Source organism: Juglans microcarpa x Juglans regia, chromosome 1S (genome assembly GCF_004785595.1).
Source record: "Juglans microcarpa x Juglans regia isolate MS1-56 chromosome 1S, Jm3101_v1.0, whole genome shotgun sequence".
Classification (NCBI taxonomy): Eukaryota; Viridiplantae; Streptophyta; class Magnoliopsida; order Fagales; family Juglandaceae; genus Juglans; species Juglans microcarpa x Juglans regia.
This window is the reverse complement of record NC_054595.1, coordinates 1,113,732-1,132,259: the sequence shown is the minus strand read 5'-3', so window position 1 is coordinate 1,132,259 and position 18,528 is coordinate 1,113,732. Positions and strand designations below refer to the sequence as shown.

General features: G+C 35.5%; 2 protein-coding genes across 2 annotated transcripts; both read left to right on the top strand.

Moving 5' to 3' along the window:
- Positions 1-1,273: 1,273 nt before the first annotated feature.
- Positions 1,274-5,640, top strand: LOC121246891 (probable inactive receptor kinase At5g67200). Its single transcript, XM_041145204.1, has 2 exons — positions 1,274-2,881; positions 4,263-5,640. The coding sequence occupies exons 1-2, from the start codon at positions 1,450-1,452 to the stop codon at positions 4,817-4,819; spliced, it is 1,989 nt and encodes a 662-aa protein (XP_041001138.1). The 5' UTR covers positions 1,274-1,449; the 3' UTR covers positions 4,820-5,640.
- An 8,231-nt stretch (positions 5,641-13,871) lies between these two features.
- Positions 13,872-17,971, top strand: LOC121246916 (SUMO-conjugating enzyme SCE1). Its single transcript, XM_041145238.1, has 5 exons — positions 13,872-14,125; positions 14,251-14,334; positions 16,838-16,990; positions 17,103-17,216; positions 17,663-17,971. The coding sequence occupies exons 1-5, from the start codon at positions 14,057-14,059 to the stop codon at positions 17,723-17,725; spliced, it is 483 nt and encodes a 160-aa protein (XP_041001172.1). The 5' UTR covers positions 13,872-14,056; the 3' UTR covers positions 17,726-17,971.
- The last annotated feature ends 557 nt before the right edge of the window (positions 17,972-18,528 follow it).

Below are 18,528 nucleotides of genomic sequence, written 5' to 3'. Positions count from 1 at the left end.
ACAAATTCCATATGGAAAACATGTCATGGAAATTCAGATAATATTTATAGCGACTCTTGGGTGAAGCCAACTATTTAACTAGAAAACGTGTCAAAATCAATTCTTTGAATACATTTTCGGTGACCGGTGTTAAAGTATTGAGATGAGATATTTTGATATTGGTATCTATTTCGAAATAGTTTATATATAAATAAATTATATATAAAAATTATAAGTAGTCTGATCTAAATTGAGGGTCTAAAAATAATCTGCAATTTAAAAAAATGAAAAAAATAAAAAGTAAAGGCGGAAATCTATAATTGGTTGAAATCCGATATATCAACTGTTATCTGCCGGGTGAAATTCTGATGGGTACAAAATAATATATTTTTACGGCTATCCGGCCGGTACAATACGAAATAAAATTCAAAACATCGGTCAAAACTGTACTTAGTGTACCTTAATTTATACGACCAACTTTTGTTGCACGAGTTAAAAAAGCAAATCTAAGAAGGAAGTGGCAATTAGCAGGGGTTGGGCCCAAACACGCTTGTAAGATGAAAGCCCCAATTAGGACTAGCTACCACCTGATGTCCATGTGCTTGATATTGGGCCCCAACTATTCACACATCAAGGATGACTCGGATTACGTATGTAAAAAGAGAATTGGCGTCATAAAAACATTCAGAGAATGACATCACAAAACATTTGCTAATATATTTGAAACATTAATATATTTAAACTGGGGTTAGCCTAGCCCTCATTCCCATAAATAAGTAGTGATAACGGAAACAATGGTAAAGTAAAAAAAATGTCTGCTTTTAGGATGAAGAACCCACATTTGGGATCGGAGAGCCTTTCTCTGTATGCTTTTAGCCTTCAGGCTTTGGTCCATGCCTCCCTCATATATGGCCCAATCTCACTTATTATCAGCATGTGCGCAGCAACAGCAAAGCCACGTACGTACACTAACACCATCATTATGGACACATGACACTTTTGGTCAAGAAAGCATAGACTTTGCTCTTTGAAATTGTGAAAAGAAGAAGGAAAGCACAGTCCTCCCCCTCTTTATTTTTTGATGAGGATGGCCCAGAATTTTGTCTGATGATGTTGGGCAGATGAATAAACATACTCTATGAATAATCATATAGTCCCTCATGATTCATGCGAAGGCTAAAAGATAGTATATACACAAATATATATATATATATATATTAAGATATTGAAGAAAAGAATTTAATAACAATCTTCAGAATATATGAAAAAACTGGGAGAAAGAATTGTATTGATCTGAGTCTACAAAATGTCAAGGCGCCATTCCCCACTTTCACGTGAGTCTCCAGTCTCCAAGTGGAAAGCCAGCTGCTTCCCACCACACACGACTAGACATAAACACAACACAATACAGCCCACCTTTTACTCCTTTTCACTCTTAACGCCCCCGCCTCCGGTGTCCGCCACTCAAATATGTTGAACACAATGATCCTTCTTCGACAACTCTCTCTCCTCCTCCTCCTCCTCACTGTTCTCTCATTACTCATCTTCTCCGGCCACGTATTGGCTGCGCCGTCGACTTTCCCGGCAGCAGAGAGCTTGCTGCTTCCCTCTGACGCCGTTTCGCTGCTCTCCTTCAAATCTAAAGCCGACCTAGATAACCGCCTGCTATACACGCTGAACGAGCGCTTCGACTACTGCCAGTGGCAGGGCGTGAAATGCACCCAAGGCAGCGTGGTCCGCTTCGGTCTCCAGGGCTTCGGTCTTCGGGGCGTCTTCCCCCCCAACACCTTGACTCGACTCGATCAGCTTCGAGTCCTCATTCTCCGCAACAACTCACTTTCTGGTCCCATTCCTGACCTCTCCGGTCTCTTCAACCTCAAGTCCCTCATCTTGGATCGCAACTCCTTCTCCGGTTCCTTCCCTGCTTCGGTTCTACTCCTCCATCGGCTTCGAGTGCTTGAACTCTCGCATAACAATCTCACCGGTCCGATACCGGCCTCATTATGCATTTTGGACCGGCTCAGTTCCCTTCGGCTTGAGTCGAACCTTTTCAACGGGACAGTGCCTCCGCTGAACCAGTCATATCTTCAAATCTTGAACGTGTCCGAGAACAACCTCGAGGGACCGATACCCGTCACGCCAACTCTCTCGCGCTTTGACGCGAAGTCGTTCCAATCGAACCTCGGTCTCTGCGGCGAGATCATCAACAAGGTCTGCAATAACTCACACTCTCCCTTCTTCGAATCTCCCAGTAATGCCACTGCGCCGCTCAATCAAAGCGCGCAATCGCAGGAGGTTGTTGTTCTCTCTCCTACATCTAATTCGAGGAAGCACAAGAGCATTGCTCTTGTTTTGGGGTCTTTAATCGGAGTCTCAGTCCTCATTGCCTCTCTTCTATGCGTTTTTGGCTTGGTCAAGAAAAAGAGCAGCCATGAAAAAGACCCACCGAAAAAAACAACGGAGTCTTTTGGAAGCGAACCCGGTTATACTCCAAACCCTCCCACAGAAGCTCGAGCTGAAGAAATTAGCGACTTACCAAAAAGTTTCATCCCCGAGGTTCGAGCGGTGCGTAAGAGCGGGAACTTGGTGTTCTGTGGAGGGCAGGCCCAGCCGTACAACTTGGAGCAGCTAATGAGGGCGTCGGCGGAATTGCTGGGGAGGGGCACGGTTGGGACGACATACAAGGCCGTGCTCGATAACCAACTGATCGTGACAGTTAAGAGGCTGGATGCAAACAAGACGGCCATTACGAGCAGCCAAATGTTCGAGCACCACATGGACGCCGTGGGCGGGCTCCGCCACCCGAATCTGGTTCCCATGGGAGCTTACTTCCAGGCCAAGGGGGAGAGGCTCGTGATCTACGAATACCAACCAAACGGGAGCCTCTTCAACCTCATTCACGGTGAGTAACTAACTACTTAAAGCTCCATGATTTTGTTTCCGAGTCTACTGAGTTTACTCCATGGTTTGGCGCCGAGTTGACCATTTTGGCTTTGATTTGGGTGTATTGTCGGTTTTCCGTATTTTCGGTCACCCAGTGTGTTGATTAGATCTACTGGTAGTTCTTGTCATAACCTCCTCCGTAAGCATCGGGAGTTCGACGTAACGGAATGTCGGTCGGCGTCGTAATAGTTTTAGGATGACATCATAGATTTCTCCCTTTTCAAATGCGACAATTTAATGAGCTATTTTGTCTCCTCGACCTATATATATTTTCAAAAGCCTGCCAAATGCCTATAATTTGGCTTTTCATGTTCTAATCGAATCGTTGCGCAGTTAATATTATGGACAGAATCATAAAGGTGGATTCAATTTTCATTCGTTCTATTGTTCAAGAACATTCACTACATTTCTTCAAAAAAAAAAAGAACATTTACTACATCGCTAACTGCATGGTTATAATTAGTATCTAAGAAACTTTTTATAGAGAGAATTCGATAATTCTAAATAGTTTAGTATGTTCCTGTTTTGTGCTACTTTAGAGACGATTTTTAGTTTAGCATGTTGTGATTGAAGCCAATATTTATGCAACTATTTTTCCTGATTGTTTTTCCAATTCTTTTTGCTAAAGTAGGAATCAATGCCCTTTTTGTCCTACACAGAGTCGTCACCATTAGTTTCTTGAGCTTTACTTAATTCCATCCTATCTCAGTCTATGTGAGAATGTTACTGTGATATCCCATTATGAGCAATAAAAGTAAGTGGTGTATGGAATCTCGCATTGTTTGGAAATGACAAGCTCTTGCTCTTTATAATGGTTCCAATGAGATTCCGATTGTATCATTAACTAGTCATTTTGTAGTATAGATAGATGTGGCTTGCCTCTTCCTTAGGGCATTACAAATAGTATTAGGGTCTATCCCAATCAGAAATATGAAATGTGAGACTTGAGCCGTGCCACCTAAGGGTAGGTGGTGTATCCCACATTGCTTCGGTAGCTTTGAGGCAATACACTTACCCCCATAATGACTATATTTTGTGTTGTAGAAGCTTCTTTTAGAGTTTCCACAATGTAAGTTTTGGATTTTGTTTTTATTTTTACAGAACACTGTTTAAGATCTTAAGATATTATAGTTATTTCTGGTATGCATCTTAAGAGACTTGAGGCGAGAGATATCTGAAATTCTAGTGCAAGCTGATTAATAGAATATTTCTCCTTTGAAGTAGGCTTTTCTTTTTTTGTTATACTGCAATAAATAATAGAAATAATTATATTGATTGGCTGTTTTTGGGCAACACTGTTGACCCATTGTTCGTGTCTAAAAGTTGCAAATTCTGTGTAGGATCGAAATCAACCAGAGCAAAGCCTCTACACTGGACATCATGCTTAAAGATAGCTGAAGACGTGGCCCAGGGCCTTACTTACATCCATCAAGCTTCAAGGTTGATCCATGGCAACCTGAAGTCCTCCAATGTCCTCCTTGGAGCTGACTTTGAGGCCTGTGTCACAGACTATTGCCTTGCAGTCCTTGCAGATTCTTTTTCCAATGAAAATTTGGATTCTGCAGCCTACAAAGCACCCGAGACCCGAAGGTCTAGCAGCCAAGCCACTTTCAAGTCTGATGTCTTTGCCTTTGGCATCCTTCTGTTGGAGCTTTTGACTGGTAAACACCCATCACAACATCCTTTCCTTGTACCCACGGAGGTGCCTGATTGGGTCAGAGCAATGAGGGAAGATGATGGTTGTGAAGACAGCAGACTTGGAATGCTTACAGAGGTTGCTTGTGTCTGTACTTTGACATCACCAGAACAAAGGCCAGCGATGTGGCAGGTTCTGAAGATGATACAGGAAATAAAGGAGAGGGTGGTAGTAGATAATGCATCTCTTGGATTCTCGTAGTTTTTTGTCTGGATTTACAAGATTGAGTGCAAAGAAGAAAATCGAGGTAGTGGCCGGAGACAACATGTATATTTTGGAACTTGGAAGGGAGGCCGACTAACCACCAAAGAAGGATTATAAAAGTGGGAGATAAGTGTCATGAACAACTTATTTATTGGGCTAAGCTTGGGAGATTATAGTAAACCTATAAGTAGAATCTCCCACAATATATTTATTTTTTATGGTGGATAAGTCATGATTTTATATATAGAATCTTTGATAATAGAAGAAGGTAATTTTATTCCCATTGGCTTACTTTTGGACGGTTTTTCACTACAATGCCTTTCTACAAAAACTTGCTCATGAACATCAGAGGTAATAATGTCCAGAATCTATCGACGGTGTCAATGTTCTAATGCCCAAGTCAGTCGTAGTGATCAAGAGTCTGGAGGAGGAAGATGGGGGAGCATAGGCGAGAGAGAACAGTGCATGCTGTAGCGTTTGTGTTTCAACTTTTTGGTTGCTCATGAGCTTGTGTTCTAATGTCTTTTTAACATTGGGGTTAGCATCCTGCCTTCTATAGAGAAGGATCGATCCTATATTAAGTTGTTTGTCCTGTCTTCATTGTTCTTCATTGGGTTATTTATGGTTGAGGCAAATAGGTTTCTTACAACGTTCTTTGTCTACCTACTTGTGTGAATAAGTTCAGAGAAATTGGGAAGATGCACCTAGATTCATGGATGAGCCAGCCTTGAAAATATAGGGGATGTCAATAGTTCCGTGGATGATGTCTTTCAAGTTTGAATGTTGATCTTGAAGTGAACGGTTGTACATTCGTGTTGTAGACTTTGGTTTTCTAGAAATCAATTATATAGTCGCTGTTAGAGATAATAATTTGATTATGATTTATATCGAGAGATATAATTTTTAGAATAGGAAGGGGTTTTATTTTATCAAGAGATCTCTCTATTAAAAATAATAATAATAAAAAAAATTGCAATGGTGTTGTCTCATTCACCTGCCTTTTCTAGAACTCTGCGAAGAAATGAATGTAATTCTTTTTATATTTATATTGTAGATTGTAATATTAAATATATGAATTTATTGAGCGTGGGTTACTATTTATTTTTGTGAATCACTAATACAAAGAGATGTATTGGTTTAGTAGAAAGGGTATGTTGTTTCAAAGGAAAAGAAATGAATTTGAAATCATTTTGATGATTTAATTTTAACAAGGCATGAGGTAGCCCAAGGAGATGGCACAATGCTTGAGTTGGCTCGAATAGGTGCAATGCTTGGCCTGGATAAGCACTTGAAAATGGTGCAATTCTTAAAAATAAATTCAATTGAAATGTTGAATTGGTGTGTTTCACACCAGTGACCTCCCTCGGGAAAGGGGAGAGGAAGGTATCCAACCACTTGACCAGCATGTCCCTTGTCTTTATATAAAATATTATGACCTTTAAACTAGTAATTACTATTTGAAAAGTCACAAATTAAGAGTTATGATATTTCAATACATGGTACCACTTCATTCTCTATAAATAGAGGATGAGTCCTACTAATTTGAATATTTCATTCTCTCATGTTTTTATTCATTTATATAATTTTGTAGAGAAACTCTGAAGAAAAAGCTTCAGAATTACTATCTGCAGTTTGTGATTTTGTTGTATCGTAGAGGTAAATTGCTTGTAACCCGGTAGTAAACTCTTTCAAGTGGGGGCAATTATCATCTTAAAGATAGTGTTCTACATGTCTCAAAGTCGCATTTATTTTTTCAGATTACTATATTTGCACAATTTTCTTCAACAATTTTAAAGTGATAATCGCAATGAGATCAGAATTTAATATGACGACTTTCAAGATGATGAATCAAGACTTTGTCAAACTAAATAGGTTTGATGGAACGAATTTTACTTGTTGGAAATACAAGTTGATGTTCATTTTTATTACATTGAAGATTTCATATGTTTTGGATCTGAACTTGTCAGTACTTCCAGAACCCAAATCTGACGATAATGATCAAATCAAGGTGGAACGCAAAAAGCACGAAGAAGATAAAGTAGTATGTAGAGGGAACATTCTAAATACACTTTCTGATTGTCTCTATGACTTGTTTACATCAATCAAGTTACCAAAAGAGATTTGAGAGTCATTGAAATCCAAGTATAGAACCAAAAAGCAAGGTATGAATAAATTCCTTATTATGAAATATTTTGAATTTACAATAAATGATAATATTTCTCTGATGAATCAAGTTCATGAATTGCAAGTTTTGGTGAATAAACTTCAAGATCTTAATGTTGAAGTTTCTGAATCTTTGTAAGTTGGGGCTATTATTGTCAAACTTCTTCCAAGTTGAAATAATTATAGAAAGAAATTTATGTACACAACAGAGGATTTCACTATAGAGCAAATTCAAAAACATTTACAAATTGAAGAGGAAACTCGAATTCGTGATAAGAAATTATTTTCACAAAATGGCTCTAAAGTGAACTTTGTTAATGAAAAAAATAAGTTTCAATGTAATTTTGGAAGAAACAAGAGAAAATATAATGATTTTTCCAACAATGTTGATAAGTCCAAGAAAATAAAAACTTGTTACAATTGCAGAAAGAATGGACACTTTAAGCGTGAATGCAGGTACAAGAAGAAATACAAGAAAGAAAATGACAATTCCAATTATGCAAATCTAATCGAAAATGAGACTTTGGAAATTGTGGTTATGGTCTCTGAAATGGACATTAGCATGAGTACAGAGTTAAATATGTCTACAACACCTGAGTCTTCTGATTGGTGGTATGATTCAGACACTACCGTTCATGTTTGCAATTAGAGATCTTAATTCAAAAATTATGAGGATGCAACAAATGTACATGTAATATTAATGAAAAATCACAACTCTGCAAAAGTTGTGGGAAAATAAACTGTGGAACTTCAGTTCACTTATAGGAAGAAACTAAGTATTAATAAATGATGTCAAGACCGTAATCGAGTCTGGTAATATAGTTATTTCCAAATGGGGAGTGTTTGTTGAAAAATGGCACTCTTGTGATGACATGTATAAACTAAGTATTAATAAAATAAATTCTGATTCTACTTATATTGTTGAGTCTTCTACTTTGTGGCACGATTGTTTAGCACATTTGAAATTTAAATATTTAAAGTTAACGTCTAAACATAGTTCAATTTCATATAGTCATGAATATGATGCTAAATGTGAAATTTGCATTCAAACGAAAATGACAAATAAACCTTGCCCTAAAATAGATAAAGATACACAATTATTAGAACTTGTGTATTCTGATATTTGTGAACTAAATGATATTTTAACTAGATGAAGTAATAGATATTTTATTACATTTATTGATGATCTTTTAAGATATACATATGTATACTTATTGAAAAGTAAGGATAATGCATTCAATATGTTCAAATCTTATAAGTCTGTTATTGAAAATCAAAATGAAAAGAAAATTACGATGTTTCATAGTGACAAAGGTGGTGAATATTTTCCTACTGAATTTTCTTTGTATTGCGAGGAGAATTTTAAGCCCAAGGGCAATCAAAAGATATACCCCATAACAAAACGGTTTAGCAGAAAGAAAAAATAGGATACTAGTTGATATGTTAAATGTTATGATTTTGAATGCAAAATTGTCTTTTAATTTGTGAAGAAGCATTGCTCATGACATGTTATTTGCATAATAGAATACTTTCTATGAAATTCAAAGTTTCACCATATGAATTGTGGAAATACAGGAAACTAAATCTGGAATACCTAAGGGTATGTAGCTGTTTAGCCTTTTATAGAGTTTCAGTCCCAAAAAGAACAAAATTAAGCCCAAGGGCAATCAAAAGATATAGACTTTTGGATTTTGATTATAACGTTATAGTAGAATCAAAAGATGTAGAATTTATTGAGATAAATTCTATAATGACTCTAAAACAGTATCAGGCCATAGTCAAATACCATAAACTGACTTGAGTTGGAAAATGAATTGTATAATTCCTAACACATTGGCTGAACTAAGAACAAGTCAAAGAGTCAGAAAAGAGAAAATTTTGGATTCAGATTTTGTGTTATCTCAGGCTATTGTTTTCCTTTCGAAAGGAAATAGAGAACTGTTTTAAATAAAATACCCATTCTATTAAATATAGAAGAAGATCCAAAAATATTTAAAGAAGCTATGACTTCTAGAGATGTTGCATTTTGGAAAGAGGCGATAAATGATGAAATGGACTCAATATTGTCAAAGAATACTAGGGTTTTAGTTGACTTGCCTCCTAGATCAAAACCTATTGGTTGTAAATGGGTATATAGGAGAAAATACAATACATTTGGGTCTCTTCAAACTTTTAAGGCCATATTAGTAGCCAAATGTTTTAAACAAAAAGAGGGCATAGACTATTTTCATACATATACCTCAATGTCTAAATTTACATCCATTAGAGTGCTTATGGCACTGGCTTCAATATATAACTTATTTGTACACAAAATGGATGTAAAAATTGCTTTCCTAAATGGTGAACTATTGAAGAAGTGTACATGGAATAACCAAAATGATTTGTTATGTATGGGCAAGAAAAGAAAGTTTATAAATTAATTAAGTCAGTGTATGGATTAAAACAAGCACCAAAATAATGGCATGAGAAATTTGATTCGATAATTTTATCTCATGGATTTAAGCATAATAATGCTTATAAATGTATTTATTCTAAATTCATTGATTGTTATGGTATAATAATATGTCTTTATGTGGATGACTTGCCTATATTTGGGATAAATATGGAAGGAATATCTGAATCTAAAAATATTTATCTTCAAAGTTCAAAATGAAAGATCTTAATGAAGTTGACATTATTTTGGGTGTCAAAGTAAAGAAACATAGTAGCGTTTATGCTTTATGTCAATCTCATTACGTTAAGAAAGTACTTATTAAATTTCAACATTTCGGAATTAAAAAAGCAAACACCCATATGATTCTTCATTTAAATTAACTGAGAATGCTGGTAGAGCAATTGCTCAGTTATAATATGCTAGTACAATTGGTAGTTTAATGTATGTAATGTATTGCACTTAGCCATATATTTCCTTTGCAGTATGTAAACTTTCTAGATATACAAATAATCATAGTACGGAGCATTGAAAAGCAATTGGTAGAGTCCTTAGGTACCTTAAAAGAAGTAGTTCGTTATGATTGTATGATTCCAATTTTCCTGCTGTACTAGAAGGATATTGTGATGTTAGTTGGATTACTAGTGCACGTGATGATAAGGTTACGCTTAGTTGGGTTTTCACCCTTTGTAATGGAGTTGTTTCATGGGCTTCTAAGAAACAAACGTGTATTTCACATTCTACAATAGAATTTGAATTTGTAGCCTTGGCTGTAGCGGGCAAAGAGGCAGAATGACTGAAGAATTTGTTATTTGACATAAAATTGTGGCCACAACTGATGTCAGCCATTTCTTTGCACTGTGATAGTGAAGCTACTATATCTAAGGCTTATAGTAAAATCTATAATGGAAAATCTAGCTAGACATATTAGCTTGAGACATGAATATGTCAAACAATTAATAAGTGATTGTATTATTATCTTTAGTGAGTGGTAGATTGTGACAGTACTTCACTGGAAAGTATCTTTGCTCTACACTCAGCCTTTTCATCTTTGATATAGTTCCTTTTCCTTTACATGTAATGCTTCTGAATTTCATCTTCAAGTTCCTTAACAATCCACTGAGGATGAATGTTTATTGTGCATGGCAAAGGACTGAGAATATTGGGATGCTAATTCTGAAAGCTCAATCCTTTATTTGCGTGCATCTTGGTTGTGATATTTTACTACTACTCTAAAATGCATCAATAATGTTAATGGTTTGGAAATCTATATGGGATCCCTTCCAAATCATACTCTTTTTTACAATATTGGGGCTTCATCAGCAGCTAGCAATAAGGATTAAAAATCTAAAACCACTAGGTCTTGCCACTGGTTCATAGATATGAGCTTATTGCTAGGGGTGTGCAACTGAATCCGGATACCTGGCCATAACTAGATCCAGATCCGAATCTTAAAAACCAGGCGAATAATCAGATTCAATTCGGATATCTGGATTTAACTCTGATATTTGGGTTATATCAGATTTAATCTGGATTTAATTTTTTTTAAAAGACTTTAAAATTTAAACAAACATTTATTCACTTTAATATATATATATATATATATATATATGATATCATGCTTAAATTGCCCAGATTTAAAAAAAAAATTAATTTAAACACTTTTTATTATCTCAATACTCATCATTCCTAAAGATTTCTATTGCTCTTTAATTAAAATGAAATGGTAAAACTTTAAGAAATTAAGCGATGGGTAGCATTTGTCGATTTTACAACACATCTAAGGCGTTAGTACTCTGCAAACAGCACTGTAGATTTTTCAACAGAGAGAGAGAGAGAGAGAGAGAGAGAGAGAGAGTCGTATTTGTAAAGCATGCATGCAATAGGGTGTGAGTTGACACAACATTGCTAATTGCTGGAAGGTTTCAGAGGAGAAGTAAAGAGCCTAACTAGTTAGCTACCAAAACACAGGAGGCCTTGTGCTCGTCGTGCATATGAAAATAGACAAGGCGTTTTTTTTATTTATTTTTTAAATGATCTAGTTACATATAACCGGGTCACAGAATTAGATCCGGATTCTTCTTACCTGCTCGGGTGTAGGTCGGGCTGATAACCGCCCGAATGCATCCGAATTTTCGGGTTCCAAACCGGACCAAAAAAAAAAAAAAAAATCGGTCCGGTTGCACACCCCTACCTATTGCTAGGGTGGGTAAGGACCATTTGAGCTCACCACTAGCATTGCAATGCTCAGGGACCAGTGGTAAGGAATGGGTTAAAACATGGATGATTTGTTGGGCTGCACGACCTTTGACGAGCCATTCTTAAGTTATCTGGATGAACCTACACCACTCACTCTTGTATGTTGTCATTAGAGCCTTGGCCATCACAATAGCCCAATCTAAACTACTCACGATAGCTTGGCGGCCCAGACTGAGCCACCGGTGGTTTCAGGTTGGCCATCCGACTACTAAGATCTTTTTTTTTTAATATTGATTTATTATATTATTCAAAAATATTTTTAACCAATTAAATTTATCAAAACATCATTTTTAAAAAGGTTTTATAATTATTCATGAATTATATTACATTTAAATATCCTCTTACCTATAAAAAAATCTTCCTCGAGTATAAGAAAATATATATATAAAATGATTCTTATAATATTTATCATTCATTTAATATTATCTAAAATATTTATATACAATAATATTAAATATTGCGAGCTCTATTACATATATATATATATATTTTTTTTTTTCTAGATTAAAATCTTTAAAATCTTTGAGAGTTATTTTTTTAACTAAACTTAGGTACTATTTGGAAAGTGAGTTGAGGTGAAAGTTAAGTAAAATATTGTTAAAATATTATTTTTTTAATATTAGTATTGTTTTGAGATTTGAAAAAATTGAATTGTTTATTATACTTTTTGTTAAAATTTAAAAAATTTGTAGAGATGAGATGAGATGAAACACTTCTTGTATCCAAATGACCTTAATAGTTAGTGAAAGAAAAAGTTATTGGTCTTAGATGGATGAGTTCTGTTACATACAATCACTTTTGCTTACTTTTTGTGTACTTCACTAATGTAATTGGCCAAATTAGTTATTTTATATTAAAAAAAGTGACGGAGCCAATCAAATTAGTGAAATGCTCAAAGAGTACGCAAAGTGACTATTTATAGAGTTTTTATAGATGAAATGACCTTTGACACTGTGGCATTGGCCAATTTAGGGTAGGGGTTTCAAATTGTGTTAATGGGTCGTGTTCGTGTCGTGTCAATGAATATATATTATACTATATGGGTTAACCCAAACACGATCCGTTAAGTTTATCGTGTCAAAATCTCAAATCTTAACATGACCTATTAAGATAATGGATTGTGTCGTGTCAACTCGTTAGTTAATACTATGCAATAGATTAACTCGACCCGACCCGTTTCAACCCGTTTATATAAATGAGTTGAACAAACCTGAAATTAACTCGTTTGACTTTATTAAGTTTAACATTATTTTATATAAATGTTAAAATCACAATATTTATAAAAAATATAAAACTAAGTACAAGTTCAAACAATAAAAATATCGAAATTAAAATCTCAACAATTTTACTTTTAGGTATAAGAATATAATTGTAATTTTAACTTTTTTAACGGGTCATATCCAGGGCTGGCTTAATGGTAAGGCCATTTAGGCCATTGCCTAAGGCTCCACCTTATACAAGGGCCTAAGGCCCCTAAAAAAAAAACTTTTAATTATTTTTGAAAAAAAATAAAAAACCATTTTATTAAAGAAAATTTAAATAATTTTTATAATTTTCAATGTGTGCAAGGCTCCATTATACTAAATTTAATATTTAATACAAGGAATTTTTTTTATATGTAATACAATGAATTATTTATATTTTAAATAATTCTTTTAAAGATTTTGCTAAATTGAGTACAAAATCTACATTGATGCCTCATTTTAAGTTGTTGTAAATATAAATTTACAAAAACTAGATTTAAAGATTTTAAATAAAATCTCATTTTATTAAAAATTTTAAAAATATTTTATATAATAATTTATATTTTATTGTATTATAATTACGAGTAACTTATTTAAATTTCACCTTAAATTTTAATTTAACAGATCAAAATAGATTTATGTTAAATAGTCGTGTCCTAACAGATTCATCCGTTTTAATCCGTATCTATTAAAATTAAACTTAAAATTTTTATTATCTTATGGGATTCGTGCTGAATTAATAGGTATTGTGCTACCCCTAATCTAGGGGTGGACCAAAAGCGTGGGTTACGTGTAGGCACACGATGGCGTGATTCTTAAGCGAGAATAGCTGACTTTTTTGTCAATTTTTAGTTATTATTATTGTTTTTTTAATAATGGAGGAGGAAAACATAAAGGGACAAAAATGTCAGCCTATTTGCAGTACCCTACCGGCCTTGATGAGATCTGGGCCGTACATTCCTGCAAGTTCCCCGCACGCCAAAAGTCCTTGCTTGGGGCAGAATTGGAACCGAAGAAGACGAACCGGATTTGTTCACTCTCTCTTTAAATACTCCGCCAGCAAAGCCATAGTAAGTTTTAGAGAGATAGAGAGAGAGAGAAAGAGAAAGAGAGAGAGAGAGAGGGATTGTGAGAGACATGTCTGGAGGTATTGCTCGTGGTCGACTTGCCGAAGAGCGAAAGGCTTGGCGTAAGAACCATCCACATGTCCGTACAACGCTCTATTTCTATCTAATATCTTGTATTTATTAGTTCTCTATGAAATTCCTTTCGATATATATCTTTTATTTGAATTTGGTTTTTATTTAGTGGTTTTTGTTTTTGCAATCTAGGGTTTTGTTGCGAAACCAGAGACTCTGCCCGATGGTACAGTTAATTTGATGGTGTGGCATTGCACTATCCCTGGCAAGCCTGGCGTAAGCTCTTTATCTTCTTCTTCACCCTCAGTTTTTGAACCCTAAATTGTGCATTTTTCTTCTTCTTTTATTTGCGATTTTTCCTGTTATTGTTTGGCACTCTTAGGTTGTTTTTACTCTCTAATAATCATATGTATTTGTCTTGGTTTTTTGAAAATGTACACTCAATTTGGAATTTCCACACACAGAAGCGAAAGCAAGACAGTCAAGTTGGAGTGGGGGAACTCGACGTACTTGTTCCTTCCCACATGTCCCAAAATAATATTAATTAATTTTGAATGCTCGTGTGCATTTTGACCGTTGTGGTAAAAGATGGTATACTATTTCTTCTTCATAAAGTTCCATCTCAGACCAAGACTCCCAATTCGAGACGGTGAAGTAATAACTTACAATTAGGTGTATGGTATTAAGAACTGTGCTCAAGATGTTTACATGGTTGTTGGATTAATAGGTGTGATCGGCAGGAACAGTTACAGTGAATTGCGATTTGGTCCCATCTTAAAAAAAAGTAAGTTCATTGAATGAGTTAGCAAGGTTGAAATGCCATCTAAAGTAAGCCTGACCAAGATCAAAATGAAGATTTAAATTTTGCAATTCCAGTTATTCTGGGCTATGGTGCTGGATGAATGGATAAACTCAGTATGGATAATGTGAGAAAATGGAGTTGCTTGCTTTACGGTGTGTGCTCAAGTTTGAGCTTCCTTTCAGTTTAACCTATAGGTTCGAGCTATATTATGGGAAAGTCGCTGCCAAAAATGAAGTGGAAAACCTTAAGGAGTGTTTAATACATATGATTTTCGTCATTACATTTCATCTATTTTGGCTTGCATATATCTCTAGTGGTTTACTGCATTTTATCAAAGTACTTGTTCCTATTTTTGTACTTCACTGAGCTGTCTCATGTAGTTTTAATTTGAGGTTCATTTCCTTGTGTGTATACCCTGGCAGGGATTTCATTCTTTGATAGATATTTCAGCTTTTCTCTGCAGAAAAATGATTGGTGCTATATTATTTGAGAACTGAATCAACTGATGGAAGTCTAATATTGGTATTGGTCTTTGAAATATAGACTTATAGGTTTTGTTGGAACATTAGGCTACATTTGGTTCTTGAAAACCAGCACCTGCATGAGCCGCAGAGGAGGGAAATATCTCTCTCCTCCCTGAGTGCTGCCACTGCCCAAGCTGCCGTGGAGGGGGAGATCCACCATCTATTTTTTTTAAATATTTTTTCTCAAATTTTACCTACATTACATTTCATGAAACACTTACCATAGACTCTCAAGAGCTATAGTAACAAAGAACCCCAAAACAAAATGGTTCTTGAAAACACATACCAAATGAGGATTCTGGCATAATGGAATGAATTTCTAGCTTTTCCTCATTAGTTTTCTCCAAGTCCCTAAAATTATCTAACTTATCAAAAAAAAGAAAAAGTCCCTAAAATTGTCTACGATAAAACAAGCTGCTTTGCAGGTGTCTGATGATTTTTATCATCTTTGTGTCTTTTACCCTTCATTTGTTCTTTTGGTTTGTTTTCTCATTTCAGAAGCTCACGTAGGTGTTCTTATAAAAATAAAGGTTCGCTTAGGCTTGTCAATGTCCAGCAGATAATTAAGGGCAGCAGATATCAAGATTTCTCATATTCTGGACAGCAGATAGTTAAGGGCTTTGGGCTGTTTGGACAATGGATATATTGAGAAGACAAATTATTATTATATTGGGGAAAGTAGAGAAAAGTGAAGAGAACATGGCGCTTTATAGAAAGTAGCACGAAGAGAATTATGATGTGTACTGATGATAATGATAAGTACACAATTGGCAATGATGCCTCTATATTGGAAAAAAACTCACAATTCCATCATTTGAAAGTGTGGTTTCATTAGTGTACAATAATGACTATTTATTGATTCTTGGACTCCTTAATTTGCTCTGCAAAATTAACACACAAATGATTTACTCAAATTGAAAAAAACAGTCCCAAGGCTCCAAATATCATGAAAAAACTCTAGACCCATCTTTACTTTAAAATATCCTAAAGATGCTTAATTATTTTGTGATGGGTTTGTTGAATACAATCCTGCTGCTGAATACAATGGAAATGACTCAAACCACCAACTCATTGAAACTGTTTTAATTGTAGAAGTGCTGTGACTTGATCTTCAATGTTGGTCAGGATTTGCCTTTGTGGAACATGTAATGTGGGTTTCAAAGAATAAACTCAAAATTTTCCAAATTTGGAAAAATACATATGACAACAGCCCCCTTCCAATGACTGTGTGGTTAATGATATTAGTGTAGTGTAATAGGGAACATGTCAAAATTAAGATTGTGTTGTGGGCTTATGAGTGAATTCAAACACAAGATGAGATTAAGGACTCAGAAGATCCCTTGTTTGAAGTTTAAATATGAACCAAATGAATATTCAAATTATTTTCCCTTATAACCATGTTTTTCTATGGTGAATGGTATGACCTTTTTTCTTTCCACTCGTGATTTTGCAGACTGATTGGGAGGGTGGTTACTTCCCACTGACACTCCACTTCAGTGAAGACTACCCTAGTAAGCCCCCTAAATGCAAATTCCCTCAAGGTTTCTTCCACCCTAATGTCTACCCATCTGGAACTGTCTGTCTATCTATTCTTAATGAGGATAGTGTAAGTACCTTATGCTGCTATTGACAATTTGAAGCTAGTTTATCTTTAGGGCTGGAGCCCAGCCATAACATTAAGGCCCTGGCATAAGATGGCAAACCTTGTGGTATATGCAGGGTGGAGACCTGCCATAACTGTAAAGCAAATCCTTGTGGGAATTCAGGATTTGCTTGACCTGCCAAATCCAGCTGATCCTGCACAGACGGAAGGGTATCACCTCTACATCCAGGTATAAATGGCTGAAAGTACTTTCTGAACTTCTGCTTTGTTATGTGGCACTACTATAGCGCTTCGCTAACTCGAAGCGCCTGTTTTCAATAAGCCGTTGTGCATCATCAGGTCCAGTCACATGTTATCTCAGCAGGATATAGGAAGGGCCCTTTCATTTCTTTCAATGAGGCAAAACAGGTGTGGTGGTGATGTACATCTGCGTTGTCTAAATGCAAAGCCCTCCTTGCCTAATGAGATACCATATGACTGGGTGATATGGTAAACCAGGAACATTTCTTTCTGCTGATCATACTGATTCTCTCAATATCTGTGGTCGCTGAATGTAGGACAGTAGGGTTTAAGTGCAGAGAATTTGACCTGGTTTAAAATTAAATATGTATAGGGCTCACTTTTGGTTCTCTCCATTTCTTTCTTGAGTTTATATTCTTATGCAACTCTCAACAGGACACTGCAGAGTATAAGAAACGAGTCCGACAGCAGGCCAAGCAATACCCCCCTCTCGTGTAAGGTTAAATCCATGTTTTCAGAGATTGTGCACTATGTTTATTGTTATTTGCCACCTCTTGTTTGATGTTATAAAGACTTTTCTAAGAGTATCGGGATTTGGTAAATGTAACTTGCCATTATGTCTAGACTGCATGTTGAAATGTTTCTTCTCTCGAAATTTGCATTTGTCTATGGGCATATGTGTATCAGTCGACCAATAAAACTCATTGGTCCTTATATCAGTTAAAACTTGCTTTGGATGAGTAATTTTGATTCATGATTGCGGTAGAGCACACGCTCTCCTTATAATATATATGCTCACCAATTCTCAAGGTGATTAGGCATAAATCGAATGTTTTTGATTGGCATGAAGGTAGTGGGCATATTTAAGAAGGGAGAACGAATAGACCACCAGAGACCTGCTCCCATATAGTTTGGTATAGTTTGGTAGACGAGAGGCCATGAATTGGAATCTCTATAAGCAAGATGCTTAGGAGGTGAGATTCATGTTCATCATCCCTGTCCATTGGCTTAAGTTTCTACTCTTATCCGTCAAGATACTAATTTTCCGTCAAATGTTTTTTTCCCCCTAGTCTCCCATTGGATAAAACCTTCTGGGTCCTTTAATAACCAAAAACTGTCGTATTGCATATTATAAGTTCAAATGCACTTTTTTTTTCTTCCCTTCTTTTTAATCATTTTTTATATATCTTTAAACATTTTTAAAAAATAGAAAAAAATACCAATTCATTAATATTCATTTTCTTAACCATTAAGGAAAAACAAAAAATTTAGAAAGTCAATTGGTTACTTTTATCGGTTCA

Excerpts from the sequence above, each read along its gene's own strand:
- LOC121246916 (XM_041145238.1), top strand. The coding sequence starts at position 14,057 with ATGTCTGGAGGTATTGCTCGTGGTCGACTTGCCGAAGAGCGAAAGGCT. Across the intron at positions 14,126-14,250 it reads GGCGTAAGAACCATCCACAT|GGTTTTGTTGCGAAACCAGA; the intron begins GTCCGTACAACG and ends TTTGCAATCTAG. Across the intron at positions 14,335-16,837 it reads CTATCCCTGGCAAGCCTGGC|ACTGATTGGGAGGGTGGTTA; the intron begins GTAAGCTCTTTA and ends GTGATTTTGCAG.
- LOC121246891 (XM_041145204.1), top strand. The coding sequence starts at position 1,450 with ATGTTGAACACAATGATCCTTCTTCGACAACTCTCTCTCCTCCTCCTC. Across the intron at positions 2,882-4,262 it reads CCTCTTCAACCTCATTCACG|GATCGAAATCAACCAGAGCA; the intron begins GTGAGTAACTAA and ends AATTCTGTGTAG.